Source organism: Pimephales promelas, chromosome 11 (genome assembly GCF_988280905.1).
Source record: "Pimephales promelas chromosome 11, fPimPro1.hap1.1, whole genome shotgun sequence".
In the NCBI taxonomy this organism is placed as follows: domain Eukaryota; kingdom Metazoa; phylum Chordata; class Actinopteri; order Cypriniformes; family Leuciscidae; genus Pimephales; species Pimephales promelas.
Window position 1 is genome coordinate 19932642 of NC_142779.1, and position 19262 is coordinate 19951903.

Consider the following 19262-nt stretch of genomic DNA (forward strand, 5'->3'; position numbering starts at 1 on the left):
TAGCCAAGAGCAGTTGTCGTCGAAAAGTCATAACATGCCTGCCACTATTTCAACAGTAAAATCAGTTAACAGCCAATTTAGCGTGCCTAGCAGTGTTGTGTGTAACACATTATGAAGTAACAGGTAACAGTAACATAACTACTTTTTCAATTAAAAAGTTGTGTAACGTGTTACTACTGAAAATTTGGTAATGTAATGTAGTTCCTTTTTCAATCAGTGCAACGTTACTTTTCCAAGGGACAGATTTGACAGTGATCCCCATCATTTAACATATTTGATAGCGATCTCCGTGAACGCCTAGAAATCCACATTGCATTCGATTACGTAATCAGAGAGTAGCCTATTTCTTTTTGTTTTGAATTGTTTCGTTTAAAGACATTTAAAGCTTTCTATATATAGATATATTTATCATGTCTGAGCCTAGTGAGAGCTAATCACGTAACGTTAGCTGCTAGCAGCTTCATCTTTCTAACTAGTATAGCTAGTCGACAACAAAACTATGTCAATAGCTTAAATAGTTAAATATGATAAGTGGCATGGCCTCATCGTCATACCGTGAGTGTGTTAATGAAAAAAAGGCTACTTGGTGATTCCATGAGATAGTGGTAGATGTCTGAAGAATAGTCCATATTTGGCCACTGCGTGGGGTCATTAATCCAGTTTTCGACCATTTCAAAAGGACACCTCTGTAACCCTGTATAGCTTCTTTAAGTTTGTGCCATTTTTGCTATCAAGAAACTTTGCAGATCTACAGCGAGTTCTGTTCTCAGGGGAATCCGTTTGTTTTCCTCCAAAAGGGGACGTTACCCTTCGATAACACAAAGTAGCGTTGGTCTATCCGCCCATGTTACATCATACACTCTCAATGAAATCAGATCTCTGAGATTCCAAGTTGACCTCAAGTGACCTTCTATAGTTCTGAACCTGAACCACTTATAAAGTGCGATGCAGTCGGGTCTCCTCTGTCACTTTTATCAAGACCATTTTCAGGTCAGCCAGTGGCATTTAGAGTCTCCAAGGTTCACCTTAAGGAGACCTACAACCAAGAATTACATGGCACTGTGAGAGTACATTCAAGCTTTTGTTCTTCATGCATCATGTATTCCATCCTCTGGAGAAAGATGGACACCAGTCATCCAGTAGCTACACAAGAATACCATTAACTACAATGGATTCCCTAAAGCACAGCCATTTTAAAACCCTAAATATGCCTCACTGCAGGCTAATGCTTAAACTTATTCGGCTAACCATCCCAAACTGTGAAGGTGATCAACTCAGAATGTTGAACCTTAAGCAACTTGTGTTGATAACTGAAGACACTGTGACCGTGATATTTAAATGTCATATGTACTTACTGTTATGTTTGAAAACTCGAATGGTTGCGGCCGACAACCTAGCTCCCAGGATAAGGGACGTGTGATTTAGCTCATCGCTCAGGATCAGACAGCCCTGGAAACAAGGCATATGTTACTGCATGGCTCTGAACACATTACGAAGCAGGAATCTAAAGCAGGAATCCATCAATAACATGTTGTAGTGTGAAATAATAATGTGAAGGTCATACAAAACGCGATCACAAACAGTCAAGTGTTATTTATATAGCACCTTTTAAAACTCTGTTTAGAGTTAAAACACTGTTTTACAGAAAGTCATACTAAATAGCATACAATAATATAAAGAGCAAAAATAAAAGGGTTGTACTTTATTTTACAGTACGTTCACTTATGTATACTTACCTAAGAAAGTACTGGTTCTACGTCAGAATGTCGGCTCATTCCTGGCTAGCTCCTACGTCAGCATCACATGCATGTGTCGTTGGCCAATGGTGAGCCTACGTTCTGACGTAGAACCCAGAATCGATGCACTGTTTACACTACGTCAACAAAGTAGGAGAACGATGTGGAGGAGAAGAGATTGTTGAATAATGTCGCTATTTTTGCACACAAAAGTATTCTTGTCACTTTTTCAACTATGTTTTAGGACTAGGTGAAACAATCCCCAAGAGGTGATCAAGAGCACAGTAGAATGCAAACATGCATTGTGTGTGAATGGACCATTACAGTAGCCTGGGAAAACCCAGACAACTTCCGGCAAATTTAGATTTGCTTTGAAAGTTAGTCTGGCAAAAAGTTCATTCAAGCCCATTTCCAGTCCGCAGAAATCGCGGCACCAATCAGAAACGTTGGGGCGTGATTTACACGATGATGACAGCGGTGGGATTTTGAAGCAGATTTTGTAGCCTAGATTAAAAAGATGGACGCCGCAGTCGAACATCACTCGCTCGAATCAGCTATCGCATCTGTTTTTAAGCGATTTGAACGTTTCCTTTTTGTTAAAAACTGAGAAAAGCAGAACACTCGGAGATGTTTCTCCGCCGCTCAGCAAACGTCATCTCATTCATCGCTCTGATTGGTTTTAGGTCTACCCGCGATGTCCGTTGGTGACGCCCCTCTGGAAATGGTTTGTCGAGGACGCTTTGCTAGACCATATCTCAGTTACAACTGAGAATGGTCTGGTTTTAACCAGGCTACCATTACAGGGCATTCTATCACTGAGCGTGTTTGCTGGGAATCGAACCCCAGCCTTGGTGTTGCTAGCTGTCGCCAGCTTTACCAACTATGAGAAGCAGTTCATTGAAATTAAGCTTAGGAAAATATGGTTTTGTTCAAATGAATTGAACTTTTTAACATTCAGATCTTTTGTTGTGAACTGGATGACAAATTCTCAATACCACAAGAGCCTGGCCTGATTCAACAATGGTTGCTGTCATCTCCTCTTTAACTTGAGACGCCTTGAACTGACACCTCCTCCAGAAGGGATAAGTTGTTGAATTCACTGCTTTACTAATACCTCAAGACATCAACATACATTATGAGGACTTTCTTAAGGGAAGAACATCCCCCACAGCAAAATCCTTAAGAAAGTCCCCCAGCCTTCTGGATCACATCCAGATCCTGAGTCTTCTCATCTGATTTGGTTATGACAACCACATCATTGGGCCCAGTATAAACAACCCCTAATGAGATGCCCTAAACAAACAGTGTCAGTTCTAACTGTGCTTGTTTATCTGATTGAGCGTCATTTTTAACAAAGGGTTTGTTTAGTGTGCTGGTTCATTGGGTTATTCTGTAGTGCGTGAAAAACTCTTTATTGTGGCAATTAATAGCAGGCGCCCAGAGATAATAGATTAATATACAACACTTGTGAACTCACTTCAGCAGATAAAATTGAGTTATTTAACACAGATGTAAAAAATAAAGAGGCACCGTTAAGGATTAATTTTTAAATGCTGACCTTTCCGACTAGAGCTGGAATGTTCATGGAATTGGTGGCGAAACCCATTCCAAACGCCATGGCAGACTCCACGCCCAAGAACTCAGCCACATGTCGCTCCAGTTTCTCATGGATGATGAAGTTGCCTATAAAAAAGATAATGAAAAGTATAAGCAAACACTTTTATGAAAACTAGTTCACAAAATTCTCCTTGGTGACTTGTCTCTTTGTACAATAAATGGGAACAGAAAATGTCACAGGCCAGTGCACCACAGCTCAACATGTCAGCAACACATGTGCTGACCACTTTCTTTAACCACAAGACCAGAGGAAGTGAAGAAAAAACTGAGAGACTGACTCTGCTTGCGATTATCAATAACTGGAGGATCTGAACAAATAAAATACAAGCCAACAACTCTCCATGTCCACTACAGAAGGTATTCAGGACCACAAACAACAAGAAGTGTTAAAAGCATTCTGACAGGACAAAAGAACAACAGTAGAAGTCTGCTCTCATCTATGTCCCTTGAATATAACATTACATCAATAATAAAAAAATTAAATCCACAGACATACAATTTTAGAATTTATTAGGCCACAGTTTTTCCCAGTAAGATTAGGCATTCTAACACTTTAGAGGAAAACATTTCAGAAATTTCAGCATGTGTTCTTCAGTTTTACTAGTTTTAAAGGCTCAGAGAGTACCAGCATAGGGGAAACAAACATACTAAACAAATACTCAACTATACTATCATGATGTTAAGACAAAAACAATCAAAATATCTGATACTATGAAATAAAAATGTGCCTCATATGTATTATACATATACATATTGGATATATATATATATATATATATATATTACATACTACTGCAGAATGTCTTTTGAAGTAATAAACAGGCCTTGATTAGTTAGAAGGTTTTACACCAGTACAAGGAAAAACTCAGAATCTGACTCACTTTAAACTATCCCTTTAAACTCATTAGTTGGAATTTGAATTCAATTGGGCACACCTTTCAGGTGGTCCAAATGGAATCTGAATAGGCGTAAAAGGAAGAGGAATACTGACTAATATATCAATACCATCTAATGTTTCTGGAAATACCCCATATGTTGTCTGTATAATTATGCTTGTGTGTTTCACACAAAATATATTATTAACTAACAACTACACTTACAGCAATTTAGTTGAACTTCCTTAAATTTAAATTCCAATAACAGGTTGCATCTAGCCTGGTATGCCAGACCTACATCAAGATGTTAGGTCTGGGAACTCATCATTGACAGGGCTCAATCGGAGGGGCGGGATAAACGGTTGTCTTTCAAATTCACAACCGATCAACATCAGAGCAACGAAGAAGGTGACGGCCGAGTCCCATGCTTTTTCCCATCAGCGGAGCAAGTTGATATTTTTACCTAACTTTTACCGTATGCATTTGGCAAAACTTTGAACACAGGTTTTTTTTTTTTTTTTTTTTTAGTGACTCAAGTGCCGTTTTTTGTTTTTTTTTGTTCTGGTTTCAAAGAAAAGCTTCAGTTCAAATCATCCATAGTAGCGGTCAAAGCCAAATCAAGACAGTTGTTCGCCAGCAGCAGCCATTCTTTGTTTTCAAGTAGCGGTGAACCGTCGCAACTCTGTCTTCATTATGTTAAGCCCACCCGCCGACTCTATACACGATGTGATTGGCCTGACCAGAGTTTGGTTTTTCCAGCTAAAACGACTATGGAGAGATGTTAGACCACACTAGTTGTGAAATAATTTTTGCCGCCGCTAGGGTGCGTCTAGATTTTTAGGCATCCTGTTTGCGGCCTTAATTAAAATTCAATTAAAATAACTTAATTAAAAGTTCTGGAATTTTTTTAGAAAGTAAATGACATTTTTCATTCAAATCTAAATGCACTGCCATGTACACATACACATTAAAGAATTTAAAAACACCACTATACTCATGTGGGCAATTGGAGTCTGGCTCCCATTATTTTCTGCTACCATGGACCCCTCTCACACACCAAAGTGGCAAAAAGACCATAAAGGTCTGTTTATCAGCTTTAAAGCAAGAAATTCAGGCTAAAGATATTTCCTACCAAATAAGACAGCAGTCAAGAGTGAATGCACAACACTCAGTGTTGGTCTGTGAATAAATACCCGTCCTTTTACATGATTCCTTTGGAGAGCTTTGTACCCTAAAACACAATTGATTACACCGGACCACTGATCATTCCCTCGCAGAGCAGCAGCTGAAGCGTGATGAGTTTGATTAAACCTAAATCAGGTCCAGGGTGGCTAAACTGCACTTCAGTGTAATAACTGAGAAGCTCGCTCAATACACAAGAAACACATAGGGGTCTTGACTTGTAACTGGAGTATTGTAGTAGTCTAATCAAGTGAGAAATGAGAGCGAGACCCATATAGATCTCATTCACCTGCTGGGAGTGTATACACAAGCAGCAACTGCCCATAAAACAGCAAGTTCTCAACCTTAACCTAATTTAATTTAAATGGATGGGAACAGCTCTGAAAGCAGTAAAGACGTTTAGGGTTAAATACAAGTGAAGCTCTTAAATACAAATGAACTTACAGTGAACGTTTATGGGTCAAGGAACTGCACCAGAATAATACTGTACATACACGAAGGGCAAAGCATAACATATTCTCCATTGCACTTTTAACAGTTTGCAATGAACAAATCAAACAAAATAGCTCAACACAGCAAATGTTTCAAGTGGTCTTCCAAACTTCAACTGAAAATGCAACTTTTAATGACTTCTGCAGTCTCAAAATTATTTAACCCCTTCATGGCATGGATCTTTAGTACTTGGTGGAACAGAATTTTGCTGTTAAGACCTTCTCTAAGCACATTCCTCATGAGCAATGGCTTCCAGTTCAGTAATATTCTTGGGTTTGAGTGCTGCTGCAAGAGCCTTATTCAAATCCCACCAGAGATTTTCTTTGGAGTTCAATTCAGATGACTGTGATGGCCCCAGGTCTTCTTCTGCAACCAAGCCTTGTTGGAAATTGAGGTATGCTTGGGATAATTGTCCTTTTGGAAGGTCCAAATGACACCCAAGCTTCAGACAAAACATATGTTGTCTCAAGCACACCTGATGCAACTAATCAAGGGCTTCATTAGTTGGACCAGGTGTGCTTGAGACAACACCTGTTTTGTAGATGTGCGCTGTTTTGAGGATCCTATTCAGGGGTTAATTTTAATAATTTTGAGACTGCAGAACTTATTAACCCTTTCACATGTAACTTTAAAATATTCTAACTGACCCCCCAGCGTGAGTTTTTCAAGGCGACCGTTACTTAGAACTTGCCACTTTAATGTTTCCATGGTGACGCGTCATTGCTTGTCACGTGACACAGCACAACCACAACACAGCGCTGAATGAATGAGGATTTGCTTTTATGTAATTTTTCCTTTTTTATTAAAAATATTCACAAATGTATTAACTATATCATGAAACACTGATATTACAATTGTCAAATATGTGCAAGTAGATGGGTTTTGTTGTTTAAACATCTTTATAATGATCCCGTTATTTGAGCTGTATGCACAATGGGCGGCGTCATTTTAGTTTGTTTTACAAACAGACAATCGGATCTGTTGGATTTACAACGTCAACTCCTCCACTTCTCACGAAGTACATGAAAGTAAGTGACTGGTGAACTGGGAGAAGAATAGGGTCAAATGTTAAGCTACTTACCCAATGTGTATCTGATATGAATAAAACGTGTCATCTTATTATAATTGAAAGGATTATTATTGCCGCTTCCATAGACATAAGTGTGTATTTTACAAACTCAAAATCATTGTTTTGCTAGTACTTATGTGTATTTAAATGTCTGAAACCAAAAATAAACATTATGTGGTTGATAGCACTGAGTGTGTCCATCTCTGGCTCAACACCAGCCAACGCGCGAGAGCAAGTTTGAATTTAGCAGTTGCTGACGTGATGCACTAACCGTTCTAATCACACCGGTGTGATCGTATGCTCCAGGGACCAACCAAGACTGATCAAACTGGTGGGATCGTACATGTGAAAGGGTTAAAAGTTGTATTTTTCAGTTGAATTTGGGGAAAATGTTGTTGTGTTGAGCAATTTTAATCGTTTGATGTGTTCATTGCAAACCGCTGAAAGTCTGTATATTTTTTCTGTAAGTCTGTAAAAGCCTGATTTGCAATGAGGGTTGAATAATTTTGATTACAGCTGTTATTTCAAGCTCCACATTATTTTTTTCATAGACTTCTATTGCAAAAGCTATTTTTGCTTGTTTTTGAAAACAAATTATTTCTGTAGTAATCGAAAGCACACCTAAAACTGAACTTGTTTAAAATTTGAACAATTCCTTTAAACACATGGTGCTATGAACTGTTGTGGGCTCCATTCAAACTAAATGATTTTCAAAAATAAAATAGAAAATAGATATTTCAAGTAGCTCCAATAAGACAAAAAAGGATATAGCTCAATGAAAAATTCTGGTTTATGAGCCCCTTAAGCGCACTGGAGAAAGACAACTTTTGTCTCATAAGAAAAAATTAGTGCATCAAACAACATTTGCCACCCACTGGTTGTACAATGACTGCATCACCATGGTGAAACATTTAGCTCTCATAACAATAAATGTGACACTTAAATAACCCATTATGTTGTCGACTCCTCTATAAGTGCAATGTTCTTCAGTGATATTAGTGTTTGACAACTGTAACTTAATGTTAACTCTTACATTTAAATAGTCCATGGTGACTGAAACTCTCTCACACACACACACACACACACACACACACACACACACACACACACACACACACACACACACACACACACACAATACTGAATTCTAAAGACACAGAGACACTCTAGGCAGAATTTCTGTAAATGATTGATGTAGAAGTCTCAAAACCTGTCAGCAAAAACTAACACAGGCCTTATTGATCCTGCAGTTAGAACTAAAACATCCTGTCAAGCGTGACCACGTTATAGTGAAACAAAATCAAACATTATATAACATCACATAAATTATGAGTAAAATAGTAATAAAATGTCACTTGGGAGATACATACAATGCCACATTCCAGTACAAATTTAAGGGTAGTAATTCTGTGATTTACTACTTTACTAAGAATTTACTAATTCTTTAATTAGTCAATCCCTTTAAACACTTAGTAAAACAAGTTTTCTGAATATTTATACTTATACTATATATTTATACTATATCCCAAATCAACGACTCTGAGAGATGCAGAAAGAATGAAATGAATCCCTCAAATGAATAATGAATGATACGAAAAGGGCTTTACACACAAATACTCCAATGACTCATGATCACGTGTTCTTTTCGTGTCTGTTTCTGATATTTGGCTCAGATTCACCAGAGTAGTACATTCACTGCATAGGCCCAAAGATAAAATATCTCAGATTACTAACTTTATCTACTTCTACGGATATTAATTATCTGATGAAAAATTATATTATTAAGAGGGATGTGCATTATACTGTGTAAGAGTGTATGTAAAAGGAGAAAAACAGAAAAGCAGTAACACAGAGGAAGTGAAATTAAACAGTGACAACGAATTCCAGTTTAACTGCAATGTGTACTTAACCCAACTGTGCTCATGTGATTGTCAGAACAGGTAGCGACAGTCATCAAGAAGCTAAGAAAAATGTCACATATGTAACAAACCAGAATAACCAGATGCCAGAACATCGGTTTAACCAAAGCATTTACAATCGTGTACAATTGTGAACAGGCCTAAACTCTAAACCTCCATCAAGGGTTTACCATGAAAGAATAGTTTGTGATCACTAAATTTTACAACCAATTAAATAGAATTTAGCATAAATATTTACAAATCTATATTCACTACAGACTTTTTCAAGCCTGGAAATGACCATTTTAAATGCTTTTTCAAATGTTACCTTTCATGCAGTGTGTAATATAGGAATTTGTGAATGTAAAATGTCTGCAACATTTAAAAAAAAAAATGTGTTCATTGCAAATACAAAGTTCTGTAGTGAAACTCTAGTTGGCGCAGTCTTTGAGAAATTAGGTGATGTATAATGAATAATATGAGAAAATGTAAGTGTTATTTGACCTTATTTGAGTGTAGATGAATGTAAACCTATAGTAGAAGACCTCCAAAAATAAAGAGTATTTTCCATCACTGTGGTACAGATAACCATTTCACCTCTTAGCCTTAGTGCAAACAAGCCCGTTTATAACCTACACAATCTACATGACATTTGTAAAAAATGTCAGCGAGGGAATATAGAAAGATCATTATGAGTCATTTGATTTATCATAACATACTGTATGTAATAAACCTGTAGAGGGAGATATGAAACAGGTCAGTCAATCATCAACTTACGTTGCAAATTCAAAACGGGTTGGGCCTTTTAATAAATCTAGTGGTGAAGGAGGAATTCTCACTGCTCAAAGCAGGTCAGATAACAAATGGAAAAAAATGCTTTTAATGGGTTTATAGTGGCATTTACTAAACCATAAAAGTTGCTAAACAACCTACCATGCTTGTTCATAGGGGTCATAGGATGCAAAATTCCCTTTTATATGGTGTTTGCATATAAATGTGTCTTTGCACTGTGTGGTAATCCATTCATAATGGATTCATAAAGTCTCAATAATCAAGCCGTTTGGATTTTCTGAGCATTAGATGTCATATTGCTCATGCTCTGCCCATGACCGCTGACAGACTGTCCCGTATTAGCATGTATACCGTCTGCAAAGGCAGCACTTTATGTGTCTTGTGTCGACACACCCCATGGAAGAGAGGGGTGCAGTGAGCAGTTGCTCATTATCATTTAAAGAGATATGCACCGAAACTGGTTGCTATAAACAAAGCTGTTTTTGAGGAGGTAAAAAGTGTGTTGTTTTTCACAACCATTGAGGAATTTTAGACAAAGTATGTAACAAACTTTAGATAAAGACCCTAAAGAAAGGTGTCGTTTCTGAGATACATTTAGTTTGTAGTGTAACCACACAAATACCTAGTTCCTGTCTTGTGCTGCAGACGCCCACCCCGTACTCTCTGGTCACCTCTGCTACAGTTTTCAGGAAGTCAACATTGTTTTCAGCGAAACCCAGATAGTTGTAGGAGCCCATGTTTATGACGTTCTCAATGGTTTTCCCTGTTAACCTGACAGAGAAGAAACACATCAACCAAATGGTTATTGATATTGATTTATCCTGACTAGCCTGTACATAAATCATTCTTGTTCTAGGGTAGAACTAATCAGTGGGTATAATATAAAACAACTTTGTGCAATATAAAAGCAGCAGTTCAAGTTAGGGTGGCCATTGAAAGAAACAATAAATATCATGAGCTGAAATTACAGAACAAAATAAGAAAAAAGGTCCAAAAACATATAACTGTAACTTAATATTTTTCTTTAATTTTATTAATTTATTAAAATGTTGATGTTTTTAAAAGAAGTCTCTTATACTCATCAATACATTTATCTGATCCAAAATACAGTAAAAAAGGAGTAATATTTAGAAATATTATTACAATTTCAAATAAGTGTTTTCTATTTTAATATACATTAAATGTGATGTGAACGCTGAATTTTCACCAGCCATTACCATTTTCAGGGTCACATGATCCTTCACAAATCATTCTAATATGCTGATTTGCAGCTCAAAAGACATTTCTTAATATTGTCATTGTTGAAAACAGATGCATTTTTTTTTTCAGGATTCTTTGACAAACTGAAAGTTTAAAAGAACACCATTTATTTGTTTTTCTTGTAACGGCTTAAAAGTTTTTGTCTGTCCCTTTTCATCAATTTAATGCATTTTTGCTGAATAAAAACATTAATTTCTTAAAAAAAAACAACAACAAAAAAACGTTTGAACGGTAGGACTATAATATCATATTTGAATATATTTATTTCTGGATTAAAATACCATATTGTATGAATGAAAAAACAGGTTTATGTTGGTTAGTGCTGGTGCGGTCCAAATAATTCATCGGCTTTCTGGTGAATTTGGTAAACCAGTTTTGCTGGTTAAGCTAGTTAGTAAAGCCTAGATCACACTACATGATTTTAAAACGTCGGGCTGATCACATTACATGACTTGCTCTCAGTGAAATCAGGAGTGTTCAAGTTGTTGAGCTGTTCACACCACACAACACAACGTGATTGATCCACAACAGGAGGTAACTCACTACACGAGTTGACAACGCACTACATAGAGATACAACAACGATCGGATGATAAGAGCAAATCATTTTTGGCTCTAATGAGAGCTGTTTCAGTACTATGGTACGGTCTAAATCATGAAAATAATCAAATAAATAACGAGTTGACAACAACTCTGTCACCCAACGATTCTATCTTGTCTACAAACCACGTTTTGTCATGAAAAACCAGCAATAAAACGAACCAGAAATGACGCGAAACAGCACGTGCGCCTATACCCAGCGAAGAAGAAAACACAGCACGTGAAAATGGACATCAGACAGAAACACTGTTGCTGCACACTGTTTGCGCAACGATCTGCTCTGAGAAAAAAATGCACAAAAAAATAGATATAAAAACTAAGATTTACCTGGTGTCCTTAACCCATGCGTTACTTGCTATGATTGGCTGTAATCATGACATCACTGAGATTGAGTCGCGCGACGGCTCTGGATATCTAGCATTTTTTTTGGGCTCGGCGACGTTGTTGGCTCTTTCATACTAACAGATTGGCAAGCGTTCATTGTCCGCTAATCCCCCGCGATTTGCACGCGATAACACCCTGACCGGCGAGCTCAACGATTTGCAAATCGGGCATAAATCGGGCTTAAAATCCTGTAGTGTGAACTTGGCTTAAGACTTGACAATCAACACCTTGTACCATGAACATCCAGCATTTTTCAACAGTTATAAGGCTTTTTTTTTATGCAAGGCATAGATTTACCTAAAAGTCCAATTGTAATCATCCGATACCCTTTCCATGAGATCAAAAACCGGACCGGGTAAACTGCATATGGGCCGGTTCCAGTTGTCTCTGACTCTCATGTACATGTTCCGGGTGTAGAAGTTTTCAAAATCTTGGTAAAGTGGAACAAAGTCCTGTAATACAAGAAATCAATTACAACATAACAACCAGAAGCACTTTTAACACAACATAACATCAGTATTTCATGCTTCCCTCCCTTCCACAATAAGCTCTATTCATTGAAAAAGAAGAGGGACAGGTGACTCAAGATCAGCCATAAAAAGACTCTGTTTACATGTGGGTAGTTACAACCGAGTGAATGTTTCAAAACCATCTGCTCTGTGAGTATCAGAATCCCGAGAGACTCACCCACATCTTGTCATTAAGTAAACTCTGCCAAAGAACAAAGAAGAGGCTATGCAGACTCTTCATTGTGCTTCCTTTATTAAACCTACTTTGAATTGTTAAGAATCCTAGCTAAGCATATAGTTAAGACAGCAGAAAATAACAAAGCCGCAAAAAACTGCAGTCTGACTTTTACAAGTTTTACAAGTTTGCATAAGCTTTTGACTGCCACTCAAGTTTTTCTGGTCACTGAGGAGGTTGTCAGATCTCCGCCCGGTGTTTTAGATCACACATTCAAAGCATTCTGTTCAGACACCAAGAAAACTCAAACAAAAACTGCACTCTTAATGATTCTTAGAGCCATTTCTGTTTGTTCTCATTTAACACAAAGCACACAGTTTGAAGCTTTGAGGTGTGCGACTCAAACGACAATATAGAAACCTCTGTTAAACAGGAAAAGGGAGAATGGAAATGCTGTGAGATTATGTAAATTTTGCTCTTAAATGCTAATGGGGTATGGGCCAACATATCAAGCACACTAAGAAATGTGCAGAAAGCTGTTCTTTCCGGTTCATTTATTTATTTTCAGTGGATATTGATGGGAAAAGGTGGTGCTGCAGCATTCCTACACGGAAATGTCTGTTGCACTCCTTACTGATTTGTATTTGTACACTTTAAATATTACAGCTATCTTATAAGATTTAGACAGTGCCAATTTGGCTGGAGTGATTCACGCTGATCATGGAAAACATGGCAAGCACAGAACAAAATATTCCCAATGTGTTCACTCATACCAATATAACACTGTTTAACTAAAAGTGTGACTCCCTCTGAAAGCTTACAGTTTTCATGATCTTGCCAACAAAATTTTAAAAAAAAACTCAATTTATGCCTTTAATAATCACATCTAATCTAATACCACAAGCTTTGAGTGAGAAATGTCAACAAAAGAGGCATCTTTTCTCAACGGACAGACTGAGAGCGAAAATAATGAAGTCACTGTCCTCCAGGGTTTAAATGCGTCATTAACCTCCCCAGCATCACCTCACACATATCATGGAGATTTTCCATAGTGAACAGTGTGTAAATCAAATGACATGAAAGAAAACACTTTATGTTTGAGAATAATTTGTATTGCCTATACTCATCTTTGTGCAGCAGTTATTTTTTTTAATGTTATGTATGCAACTCTCAAAAAATTTGCCCTTTAGACACAGAAAGATGTTATTCTAATCCTAAAATAAGTCCTAGCAACTCAGTATAAGGTTTAGCCTAAATGAGGTTATGCTAAATATAATAATAATATTAAAGATTTTCTTCCCTTTGTGTATGAAAACTAGACCAAGACAACAAATTCTACATTGTGGTTACTGTGCAAAATGTATTAGACAAGCAAACCTACCCTTTGCTCTTCTCTCTCCTGGGCCTGGTGGCATTTTTCTAATCCAATAGCTCTTAGTAAGTCTCTGAAATAGCCAAACAGGATGACAATTCCATAGCCCATGTATGTCAGGACAGCCACATACATGGGGGCCTCCTCGAATGAATCTTCACCCCTACCTGGAGGCCGATGAAAACCGTTTGCCGTGCCATTTTTATGCACCTACAACATCACAGGTTAACAAAACAATATAATATAGTTACTATTGTTTTAATGGCACTTTAATTTAGCAGACAAATGATATTCAAAGATGTACAACAATAACTGAACAGTCAAATTAAGTCAATAATAAATGTAATTTCTAAGTGTGCTTTTACACAATTATTAACTTTTAATGACAAATACCATAGTTTGTTTTTAGTAAAAATTGTTAGTAATCACAGGCAAAACCATGGTGGCTTCTCTCTTAAAAGGGATAGTTCACTCAAAAATGAAAATGCAGTCATCCTTTACTCACACTAAAGTTCCAAACCTGTATGAGGTTTTCTCTTCCTCTGAACACAAAGGAAGATATTTTGAAGAATGTCTGTAACCAAACAGTTGTTGGGGCCCTTTGACTTGCATAGTATTTTTCCCTCCAGTCAGTGGTGTCCCATAAAGGTTTTGTTACCAATATTCTTCAAAATATCTACATTTGTGTTAGCAGAAGAAAGAAATTCAAACATGTGTCACACCTACGTTATATGAATGAGGTGTGGAGGAACTTGAGGGCGAGTAGCCTAAATGATGACATAATTTAAATTTTTTGGTGAACTATCCCTTTAAGAGAGAAGCCACCAGAAGTTTTTTGCCTGTGGTTAGGTTAGTTACACAATTTTAACAGTTAAACTATATGGTTACTATTCTAATTTACATAAGAGTAAACATTTATTTGCCATTTACCAGAAGCGCCCATGAACTTTAAGCATATTTTAGTGAGGACTAAAATGAATTGGTGAATCGTTCTTCTGAAATAAATTAAACGAACCGATTCGATGAAATGAATCGGACCTGGCTGCCAGTCCCAATTCAAATTCCATGATAAGTTAAACCCTTGAACATGTTAGAAAACTAACAGCGTTGTCTGTAAAATCAACATTCTTAAATATTATACCTGGTACCCATTTAACTTTATTTTTTAAAAGAACACTTTAACTTCTTTTACGATGAATTGAGTGATGCAGTTTGACATACCTTTTCATTTCTGTAATAGCCATTCTTCAAACTGTTGTTTTCCTGTTGTTTCTGATCACAATGAGACTTCAGGGTTCCGTTGCGTGGATAATGTTCATCTGTTCGCATCATGTTTGCTAACCGTCAACGCTGAATAATAAATTAGCCTATACTATTGAGCTTCTCTGTTCCTCAGTTTAGAGAAGTGTGTGTGTGTCCGTTGAAGTGCAATTCCCTGCTGTGAGTTCACCATCCGACTTCATGCTCAAACGACTTTGATTTGAGTACACACAACTTTGGACCAGGAAGTATTCACAAACATCAGAAGAACGACGCGACGGGACTGGGCGCTCCCTTTGACAGCTTATGGAAGAGCTCCAGCCGGCAGCTTTGTACAGTGAAGAAGACACGATGGTATTCAAACTCAGAGGCAGTTACAGTAGGCTAAATTAAAAGCAAAAGTAAAACTGCTGCAGTAACTAAAACCAAGTTGTCAGTGGTTAAACAACACACTGCAAGGTGAAACATGTTACACAATATGCAAATGATGTCTATTATCTAACAGCTTGAAACTAGTTTACTTTAAATAGTTTTCACTAACTTCACTACTAAGACCCCCCCCCCCAGAAACGAGGCAATGTCATTGTATCAATGCATTCAAATTGTGGTGCTTTTTTAATTATAACCAGCCATCCTTAATACTGACCACATAGTCATAGACGGCTCATCGTATAGTTGCATCAATGTGACTGTATTACAGTGTTTAAAAACTGAAGCAAACATTTGTCTACATTATTGTAATTATAGCTCACAAGATGTATTTGAAAAAAAAAACAAAAAAAAAAACGTTCTAACTGTGATAAAACACTACTATGAAAAAATGCACTTTATTTTCCACCACCTTCATATATTTAGTATAGTAGGCTACAATTGTTTTGTTCAGATACAATGGGTAACATATGGTCCATTTTTATAAGGTGTACCATGCAGTGTTATTTTAGTACTGTATTATAGGCTACTATTATTGTATTTATCAAAATGTTCACTTTTATTTTTAGATTTTTGTTTTGATCTTTTTTACATTTGCATTAGTTGTTTATAATTTGATTTGATGGCACTTTAATTGATATGTATTTTTTAATTTGAGTTTTAATAATTAAATGTACGTATCATTTCAGTTATTGTTATATTTAGTTTATTTATATTAAATAAGGAAAAATAGTTTTAGTTAACAATAACAACACTGAGGTGGTCTGCATGTGGTTTGATTTTTATCAATATGGTATATTAAGCACAAAGTATTTTTTTATGTTCCATTACATTCTTTATACAAGATTCATAGATTGCAGTTTAGGCCTCAAAACAGAAGTCTACACTTTTCTTCATGGCCTCTAGCTATCTTTGAATTTATTTTTGCTGCCCTCTGCATATTTATCACTCCAACTACATTCAGCAGAATGTGGGAAGTCTTCCACTGAACAAGAAGTCATTGTGATTACACAAATGAAGAATTCTAAAGCCATAATTTCATTCCCTTGCATTTTCAATGGGGTTGTGTTCTTGCATAGGGGAGAAGAGAAACAAACACCTGAGTGAGTGAATGGGCAAAACATATCTATCTAGATGGAACTGAAGAGAGAATGAGAGTGGCGACATGTGGCACTGGTAGCAGCCTGCAGCTGTCTGAGCTAATGCAAGACTAACCGTGGAACTGTCACTGCTAATTAACCACAGATTCCCTGTCCTGCGCTCTCCCTCTCAATAAACCCTGAACTGTCCCCTATGTCCACCTCTATCCCTCATTTCACCACATCAACTGAGCTTCCCAATCCACTGCCTGTGACTTGCTAAGGGAGCTGTGCCAGCCTAGATCTGTCAAGCATCATTAGCTTTATTAATATTAGCACTCATTATTTATCTCATATTTGCATGGCAGGTACTCTCCCTCTAGACCTTCTAATGTCTTATCAGATTGTTGTTTTATAACGTTTGTTATCACCTCATGTATTTAACATCTTTGGTATTTAAATATCTTATTAAAGGGGATTATTTTTATTTCATTTCAAAATACTGCTAGTGTTAGGTGAACGCTGGGTTTATCAAGCTATTTTCAATATCAAACAGTGTTCCTCGTGCGTACAGTGATGTTACTAATAAATCAGTTTTTACCTAGAGAGAATATCGTAGGCTTATGACCGTACAATACACTAACCTGAGAAATGTTTTCCCTGACGATATTCCATCAATTAAGTCATGAGTTTCTGTCATGTGATTGTTTACAAACAGAAATCACGCTGGCCGTTTCGCGAATGAATCATAGAATCAATCTTTTGAATCGGTTCTTTTTTTCTTTTCTTTTTTTAGCAATCTCGTGTCTGTCGAAACAGCATACTAGTACTACTTTTCTCATTTCTTTCTGTGGTAGAAATAGAACTTATGCAGTTCTTAATCAGAACTAAGTTACCAATGACTGATTCTTGAATTAATCGTTGTAGCAAGGTTCAGGGAAGAAGGAGGCAGGAACCGGATAACAATCAAAAAATAAAACTTTATTTAAATGAAATAATCAAACAAAATACCTGCAAAATACCAAATAACAAAATACCAGTCCCTCAAGGAACTGCTGGCTACACACATAAAACATAAATACTGGCCAGCAGCCCCTCGCAAAAAAAATAAAATAAATAAAAATTAAAAAAATAAAACACAAAAAAGTAGGCCTGTTCCTCTCTCGATCTAGCATGGCTGCGCCCTCCTACGCACTTCCGCTCAATTTCATTTGGAAATGAAATGAACTAGAGTCTGGTTGAACCAGGCTACTCTCGATCATCCACTCCGTCGCTTTTATGCCTCCGCTCTGTGAGAGATGTGAGACCGGTGTGCTCCACAGGTGCTGCTCAGCACACCACCGGCCTCGCGACTTTCTATCACGTCCCTCGGCCGTCCTGGTCGTATATATATATATGTCTATGGTCACCACAATCGCTTTTTAGCGTATTTGTCCTTTGTGGTTGGCAAAACCATACTATGGGCAAAACTGTCGGAATCGTTCGTAACGTACGCTCGTAAATCGCGACTTCAAACCACGACTCACGACTTTGTAGTGTTCCGGGCTGCAAGGCGACCATTTGAGCTGAGCATTATATGGAGAAAAATTAAAAAAAAAGAAAAAAGAAAAAAAAGTAAAAGAAAAATGGGGATAACATTCTAAATTAGAATAACATTCTAATTTATCAGCAAAAGTTTTTTTAAAAGTGAACCGATGTATTGGGACAGTACTTGGGCCACAAAAGATGGCGTTTCACAAGGACACTTACAGACAAAGAAAACAGATTGAGAAAGGCCCCAAATCTTCAAATGTATATCGTTTTTGTCAGTAATTAAGAGGATCCTGCACGTGCAACATGTGATGGTAACAAGTAGCCCTACAACACATTAAAACTAGCCTATTAAAACACTGACAGCACTTGTTTTATTTATTTTTTTAGTACTTTGGGGTAGCTAATATACCACAATACATATCCAGAGTAATCGTGCGATATGTTATAATTTAAAGTAGCCTACCATGGAATTTCAGTCTGAAATCATCACAGATCAAACCCAGGCAATGTTACTACCCACACTGTCCTTTTTTTCTGAAGGTAACGTTAACTGTTATTTAATAAGATAAATCTTTCAGAGATGCTAACGCACACAAAAAATGTATGAACTGTTTAGGGGAAAATAGATAACTAGGCTAAATTTTAAATTTTAATGACAAGTTCTATAACTAGACTAACAATTTGAGCCATACTTTGAATTGGAAAAATGTATTAATTTGAAAGTAATTTATTTAAGTATTTATTTTTGGTATGTCCCCTTTTGCTTTAATAACAGCAGATATGAACTTCACAGGTTAATGTAAAGCCTGATGATAATGTTATCTAGCATAATTGGAAACCAATTAATAAGCGTATACAATAATGAACACTTGCATTATGTACATAATAGTTCAAATGGACAGTCACAAATTTGGTGATGAGTAGTGACCTTGAAACAATGCATAATCTTAAGTATTTCTTCATTTTATGTTATATTATTTCAAATTCTTATCACAATCCTA

At 36.8% G+C, this 19262-nt stretch overlaps 1 protein-coding gene across 1 annotated transcript in view; it reads right to left on the reverse strand.

Moving 5' to 3' along the window:
• The window catches only part of sptlc3 (serine palmitoyltransferase, long chain base subunit 3), a 31529-nt gene extending 15758 nt beyond the window's left edge, over positions 1-15771 (reverse strand). The window contains exons 1-6 of the mRNA XM_039653259.2: positions 15182-15771; positions 13970-14170; positions 12202-12356; positions 10284-10432; positions 3295-3419; positions 1356-1449 (exon numbers count right to left, since the gene is read on the reverse strand). Coding sequence (XP_039509193.2) covers positions 1356-1449; positions 3295-3419; positions 10284-10432; positions 12202-12356; positions 13970-14170; positions 15182-15292 — 835 coding nt within the window. The 5' untranslated portion in view covers positions 15293-15771. The remainder of the gene's footprint in view (positions 1-1355; positions 1450-3294; positions 3420-10283; positions 10433-12201; positions 12357-13969; positions 14171-15181) is intronic.
• Between the last annotated feature and the right edge of the window lie 3491 nt (positions 15772-19262).